Here is a 7,616-nt window from a genome sequence, read left to right as displayed (position 1 = left end):
ATATATATCTTTATATATATATAAATAGGACACAACCATCACGCGGTCGGTTAAAATTACAACTAAACATTGTTTTTAAACACCAGAGTATGAGCAAATTTGGTATACAACAGTTTAGTTTGTAATTAACAGAGATTATGAAAATATTTATAATATTTTGGGTATATAAATGATTCCATAGAAAGATTCAATTCTTTTAAAATTACAAGGGTTAAGCAATCTAGTAAAATGGTATTATGGTGAGATAAAGGTTATTCAATTGACAGTTGCTGGTTGATTGATAATAAATAAGATGGGATAACGAATGATTAGAGCCTCAGGAGAAGCAGTAGCAGATTCTGTGATTAAATGTTGTTAATAAAAAGTTCTAAAAAAATTTAAAAAACAGGGAGCTCTGACCCTGCAGCCCACAAATCAGACCGGCCCACCGGGAAATCTCCACACCCTCCTGACTGGCCATTCCGGGCCTGATTAGAGGTTTGTAAACTGACTAGGAAGATTGCATGTTATGCAAAAACCAGGTTGGAAAACCAATGCAAGACAAAAAAAACAATTTGCAAACTAAATTTTAAATAGATGACAAGCTAAAAGCTAACAGTAAAATATAAATTAGAAGGAAAAAATAACTAGGATGGAACCAATTTAGAAAAAAATAAAATAAAATGCTATCATTAAAAAAAAAAAAAAAGACTAGTTGAATCCCTGAAAAGCAAGTGAAGGGGTGGTTGAGGCTGGGTGGTTCAATCGCCCTCCGATGCAAGAGTTGAGGGTTCAATTCCACCATTAGTCACATGCTGATGTGTCCCTGGGCAAAACACTGAACCCCTCATTGCCTCAAATGTGTGTCCCATTGGTGTCACAACTTAACCATCAGTGCCTACCTTTCATGGTGGCCGGTGGTCAGAAATAATAATTAGATGGAGAGGGTAAGTGAGAGGGATAGGGAACAAGTCCCTAAATAGCCACAGTCTTGATTAAATATAATTTCATTCCATTTGAAATTAAACAAAGCACCCAAAGGAGCAGTAGATGTCTAAAATCAACTAAAAGTCTAGGATCTGACAGGTTGAGAACCATAATCCCTCATCAAGATTGTAACCATCCAAGTCAACAACATTTTTAATGGAAAAATACAAGTAAGACTTTGTTTAATTCTGATTAGTTTGTCATTTCATAAAGCCAGTTCAGAAACATAAGGCATGTTGACGCCTACAGTGTAAAGTGCAAGTTGAAGTTTTATTTAAAACTGAATTAAAGAGATTCAAACATAATACAATTAAATGCAGTAAAGTTATCATTATACAGTAAATCAAATAAGTCCAGTTGTTAAAAAAAGATCACTATGCTATAAGTCAATTAGTTACTTTTGTATTATGACAATTTTACAATATTGTAGAGGGATTTGTTGATCGGATATCTATATATTTTATTAGTTATGAGTTAAGCTCATAATACATGCATTCTTTATGCAAATAATCTCGTTTTGTGAGGACCCCCTCTTGGAGAGGAAAATCAGTCTCTAAAACCCTCAAATTAAATGTAAACTGAAACGTGAATTTTTTTCCCCGTGTTTAGAGGGGGCATCAAATCAGTTAATACACACAGATATGACAAAATAATCACACTTTTATTGAATTTTATGTATTTTATTACAAAAATAATATTCTAATGTATATAGCTGATGAAGATTATTCATACAAATTAATACACATATTAATAACAAAATTTCCTTGTGTCAAAGATTATTTGATTATTAAATTCAGTGTAACTTTTTTTATAAAAGGCAGAACCTTGGACTGGTTTGTTGGGTGTAGTTAAAGTTGTGTCTAAATTAACTGTGGTGTATCTAAATTAATATTATTGTGAATCTTTGATCACCAGAAAGGCATTAAGTTCTCTTGTCTCACCAGAACAAGCTGTCAGAATGTTCCACAACTGCTTAAAATGATACCAGCAAGGCCTGAGATGCTCCGGTGACTGAAAGGCGGATTGTGTCCTCAAAAGTCACCGATCACCGTTGAAGGGACGAAGGTCCAGCCACTGGCTCTGAAGTCAGCTGGGATTTATCAATCTGTGGTGCTATGGCTCTGGTTAGGTCAGGTTTCTCTCGTCCTAAGACGTTTGCAGACCAGGCTGCTTCTCTCCCGTTCCCGTCCTTCCTAGGATATCTCACTAGGAGGATGCGTCTTTCTCTGGAGTTTTGCTCGAAGTTCCTTCAAGTAGGAAGAGCGGTGAAGTGTAATGTAGAAGTGGTGTAGAGAAAGAGAGGTGAAATGTCTGTCTGGGTGTTACAGATTGACTTAGGACCTCCCACCGGACGAGATATGGTTCATAAACTCTGTAATGTTTTATATAAAATAACAGTCCATTTTAGTTGTCTGCCTTTTAAAAAGCCACACTTGTTTTAAAAGGAGAAAAATAAACATGATTATCTTAGAGATGTTACTTTAAACAGACATTTTCAATAACAAACATTCAGTTCTGAAACTGTGGAAATCACCTGCAATGTTTGTCAAATAGGTGTCGCTGTTCATCTCCTGAAAGGGAATGTCATTCTGAAATAAAGGCCCGTCTTATGCGTTAATCTGCATGGGAACCATACTGGGAGTAGTACTCCTTTTCTGATGATAAAAGTTCCTCTCAGCAGATGTTTCACTTCAAGGTCGTTGAAGTACAAGCTCACATTAAGACGATCTGTCCGTTTCGTTGGAAATGAGTTCACATGGAAAGTGAAGTTAACACAATGACAGTTTTTTCATTACATTAGATTAGTGTCAACTAAGGAGTTTGTAAGCTGAGTTTAACACCTGTAAAATAAAGTCTGTTCATTCCCAAGGGAATAAATGCATCTTGTTTTAACAATTTCAAACACAACACATGAATGATGTTTGCTTTGAGATGTGGTGGTGTTCCCCTACAATATCTTATCCTTAAGTAAAAGACAGAAAGGTGTATGTGTATGACGTGACTATCATACGTCACAAAAATCTTTACAAATTATGAATATCTTTGATGCATTGAGAGGGAAATTTAAAAAGAGACAAAACAAACAAGATTTTCCATACAGCAGAAATTACAGTATGTCCACATGGACTAATTAAAAGATCAGATGGTGTGGGCATCTTGAATTGAACCTGATGCACAGTAGAAGTTTATAAGAACTCATTTACATCCAGGTAAAATTAACATTAGGAATGGAGGTTTGGACTCTCTTCATTGCTCTGAAATTAATGAGTTTGTCATGTGTGATTGAAGTTGTGGTATTAGCTGGATCTCTGAGTAGTCTCAAACAAAGCAATGAGTCTAGAGATGGTCTGACTAGTGCTGGAGTCAGTACAGAGACGTCAATGATAAAATGTACCCTGCAGGGTACCCCTCGATTGCCTGCATTCTTAATGGATGGTGATTTTGTTATTGGAGGTACTTTCTTCATTCACTTCAAAGTACAAACGGTACTTAATAACTACATCACTAAACCTGAACCTGCCAGATGCACAGGGAGGTAAGATGGGGAAGTGGAGGGAAATAATACAATCTGTGATGTTTGGATTTTTTTTTTTAACTGCGTTTTACAATTAGAAAACATGATTTCTTCTATGTGTTTCTAACAACAAACCTATGTTGAAATGAGCATCTTATTTAAAAAATATATTTTAAAGGATATGGCGTCATTTTCATTAAATTTAAATAAATGAAGATTAGAATTCACATTAAATCCCTTTGAAAAATGATTGGATTTTTCACTTTATATACATATAAAAAAATTTTTTTTGGGGGGGGGCAAACCTAGAATTTGATACTATTAATTAATATCGAAGTGTCAGTTGCTCATTTTTAAATTGAAGACATTCTGTTTAGTATACTATTTGTTTATACACGTTGTTCTATGTATTTTAATTAAGATTTATCTTTAAGTATTATTGCTCTAATATGAAAAACATCAGAAATGTCTTTTATCAATCTGTACAGCTTTAATGCCCGGGATCTACGCTTCTCTCGAACAATGATCTTTGCTATCAAGGAGATAAACAACAGCACAGAGCTTCTGCCAGACATCAAACTTGGATATCAGATCTATGATACTTGTGCCTCAGGGCTTGTAGCAGCACATGTGGCCTTTCAATTATCAAATGGTCAGGACCCTGTGTTTTACAAAGGCAGCAGTTGTTCACAAATGGGGATGGTGACGGCTGTTGTTGGAGACTCTGGATCTACCTCATCCATCAGCATGGCACGCATCATTGGACCATTCAACATTCCTCAAGTAGGTAATCGCATTTAGTGTAAAAAAAATGATATATCTGGATTGTTAGTGTTTAAATAATATTTGTTGATGCTAGAAAACAATGCAGTGTTTTGTTTTTATTATTTTTAGGTGAGCCATTTTGCCACTTGTGCCTGCCTGTCAGATAAGCAGCAGTACCCAACATTTTTCAGAACAATTCCCAGTGATCAGTTCCAGGCTGATGCTCTGGCCAAGCTGGTAAAACACTATGGCTGGACTTGGATTGGTGCTGTTCGCTCAGACTCAGATTATGGAAATTATGGAATGGCGTCTTTTCTTGATGCAGTGCAAAAAGAGGGTATCTGTGTGGAGTACTCTGAATCCTTCTTTCGAACTGACCCACGCAGCAAGATTAAAAAAGTAGCTGATGTTATCCGGAGGTGTTTACATCACTGCTCTTTTTATGTGTTCTGTGTGTTTAATTTTAAAAACTTGAAACAAAAAAAATTGTATAACAGTAAATTATTTTTAATTAATTTATTACTTTAATTCATGTATTGATTTCAAAACATTTAAATCAAACCCCAATAATCAACAATTGGGTTGTACAGATTTTTTAGTCATAAAAATGAGTTACATATAATTTAAATGTGGTATAAAATAGTTAAGCCAATAAATTAATTTATGTTGGCAGGTCGACAGCGCTGGTTGTTGTAGCTTTTGTTGCTGCAGGAGATATGATTATCCTGTTACAAGAGCTGGCTCTGGAGCCTACAGCACCTCGACAGTGGATAGGAACTGAGGGCTGGATAACTGACCCACTCTTGATGAGCTTTAGTTTCTGTGCAGGGGCCATCGGATTTGGCATTCAGCGATCTGTCATTCCAGGACTGAAAGATTTCCTGCTGGATCTCTCTCCCACTGAAGTAGCTACCTCCTCAGTCCTGACTGAGTTCTGGGAGGATGCATTTAATTGCAGCCTGACGAAAAGTGAGAAGGTTTTATTTAGCAGACACATTTATGTGTATTTAAAGCTGAATAAAAATAACATGGACAAACACAACTGTCGCTTTCACAATTTGAAAGTTGTGTAAATTTGTGAAGCTCTGAGTACATAGAGTTACTTTTATTAATGTGGTTTATTTTTACAGATCAAACAATCTTTGTATGTCTTTATGTGTCTGTAGATGCAGATCCAGAAAAGAAAGTCTGTGATGGAAATGAAAACATAAAAACACTCAAAAGTCCGTACACTGAAACATCTCAACTAAGAGCTTCTAACATGGTGTACAAGGCTGTTTATGCAATAGCTCATGCTATTCACAATACATTGTGTCACAAAAGAAATTTCACCACTCAGTGTGACAGAAATATCAGACTGGAGTACAAACAGGTTATTTAAAAAAGTATATTTTTGATACTTTGTAAGAAAATGATTTATGTAACTAACTGTGGTTATCATTATTATTAGTATGCATTTCCTCTTTTTTTTTTTTTTTACAGGTTTTTACTGCACTACAAAAAGTCAACTTTACCCGCAATGGTTATCCTGTGTCATTTGATGCTAATGGGGATCCTGTGGCTTTTTATGAGCTGATCAACTGGCAAATGAGTGAGAGTGGAGATGTAGAGTTGATAACAGTAGGAAATTATGATGCATCACTTCCAAAAGGCCATGAGTTTCAGATTAAAAGGAACATATTTTGGGTTGAAGGTCGCACACAAGTACAGTAATTGATTTCATTTGAACAATTTAATATAGTTAGAGCATGGCAAATATTTTGTCACATCTACTTTGTAAAAACTAATAAAATGTCATTTGACTGTGCCTCTGTGACAGGTTCCAGTGTCTGTGTGTTCACAGAGTTGTCCTCAAGGAACACGTAAAGTTTTGCAAAAAGGAAAACCTAAATGTTGCTATGATTGTGTCCCATGTCCTGAAGGAGAAATCAGTAATACAACAGGTAACATTCCATAATTTTGGATTATTTTGAAGATCAGTTTTATAATAGCATTAATCTTGTGATTTTAATATGTTTTTTTTAGATTCTTTGGATTGCTTTCCATGTACCAATGAATTCTGGCCTAATACAGAAAGAAATGCTTGTTTCCCCAAACCTGTAGAGTTTCTGTCCTTTGATGAAGTCCTGTCAATCATCCTGGCTGCACTGTCTGTTACTGGGGCCTGTCTGGCCATCACAACAACAGTTATTTTCTTTTGTCACAGAACAACTCCTATTGTCAAAGCCAACAACTCTGAGCTAAGCTTCATGTTGCTCTTCTCTCTGACTCTGTGTTTTTTATGTTCAGTAACTTTCATCGGAGTTCCCTCTGAGTGGTCCTGCATGCTGCGACACACAGCTTTTGGGATCACCTTTGTTCTTTGTATTTCATGTGTTCTAGGGAAAACTGTAGTGGTTTTAATGGCCTTCAAAGCTACACTTCCAGGTAGTAATGCAATGAAATGGTTTGGGCCTCCACAGCAAAGAATGACTGTAGTGTTTTTCACATTTATTCAAGTTTTAATTTGTACAATTTGGTTGGTTCTCAGTCCTCCTTTCCCAATGAAAAATCTGACTACATACAAGGAGAAGATCATCCTGGAATGTGCATTAGGCTCTGCTGTTGGTTTCTGGGCTGTGCTCGGGTACATTGGACTGCTGGCTGTGTTTTGCTTTGTGTTAGCTGTTCTAGCTCGGAAACTACCTGATAATTTTAATGAAGCCAAGATGATAACCTTCAGCATGCTGATCTTCTGTGCAGTATGGATCACCTTCATCCCAGCATACGTCAGCTCTCCTGGAAAGTTTACTGTGGCTGTGGAGATATTTGCTATTCTGGCCTCCAGTTTTGGACTGATACTGTGTATATTTGCTCCAAAGTGTTTCATCATATTGTTTCAACCTGAGAAGAACACCAAGAAATACTTAATGAACAAAATTTAATAGCTGAAAATGAGAGATTTTAAAACAAAATTAACAGTTCTATGGCAACTGAAATATTGCAGTTGAACATTTATTTTTTTTTCTTTTCCAGATATTTTGTACACCTATCTATAAACTAATCAAATATAGAAATACATATTTTTGAACTGAAATCCATTAATGTCAAGTCTGTTTCTTGTTTTTTTTCAATGGCATTTTTCTCTTTAGAAGTTGATAAATAAAATCTTTGTTATTTTTTTTTTCTTTCCTGAAACAATCTGGGTTTGTCTTTTTCTGCTTAAATTAACACAAGATCATGCAGTAAGACAATATTGTGATGTGCTTGGACAAGACTCATCAGAGGAGACAAAGAGACTAATCAGGGACAGCTGTGTGCAATCAATAGAGGAGCAGCTCACTGAATAAAAGTCTCTCAAACAGACTGTGGGTACAGCTGTTAAGCTATC

The 7,616-nt window shown here is 35.8% G+C and overlaps 1 protein-coding gene across 1 annotated transcript; it reads left to right on the top strand.

The window, feature by feature from the left end:
• The first annotated feature begins 3,356 nt into the window (after window positions 1-3,356).
• Window positions 3,357-7,170, top strand: LOC119410675 (extracellular calcium-sensing receptor-like). The gene is made up of 8 exons (XM_037677559.1): window positions 3,357-3,502; window positions 3,970-4,264; window positions 4,376-4,665; window positions 4,920-5,215; window positions 5,413-5,618; window positions 5,729-5,950; window positions 6,066-6,189; window positions 6,272-7,170. Exons 1-8 carry the CDS (start codon window positions 3,396-3,398, stop codon window positions 7,168-7,170), a joined length of 2,439 nt encoding a protein of 812 aa, XP_037533487.1. The 5' UTR covers window positions 3,357-3,395.
• Window positions 7,171-7,616: the final 446 nt, after the last annotated feature.

Source organism: Nematolebias whitei, chromosome 6 (genome assembly GCF_014905685.2).
Source record: "Nematolebias whitei isolate Nwh7 chromosome 6, NemWhi1, whole genome shotgun sequence".
In the NCBI taxonomy this organism is placed as follows: domain Eukaryota; kingdom Metazoa; phylum Chordata; class Actinopteri; order Cyprinodontiformes; family Rivulidae; genus Nematolebias; species Nematolebias whitei.
This window is presented reverse-complemented; position numbering and strand designations above follow the sequence as displayed.

Bases quoted from the DNA above. Each gene is read 5' to 3' on its own strand.
- LOC119410675 (XM_037677559.1), top strand. From the start codon at position 3,396: ATGGATGGTGATTTTGTTATTGGAGGTACTTTCTTCATTCACTTCAAA. The intron at 4,265-4,375 runs GTAGGTAATCGC...TATTATTTTTAG, and splicing joins GACCATTCAACATTCCTCAA to GTGAGCCATTTTGCCACTTG. The intron at 5,619-5,728 runs GTTATTTAAAAA...TTTTTTTTACAG, and splicing joins TCAGACTGGAGTACAAACAG to GTTTTTACTGCACTACAAAA.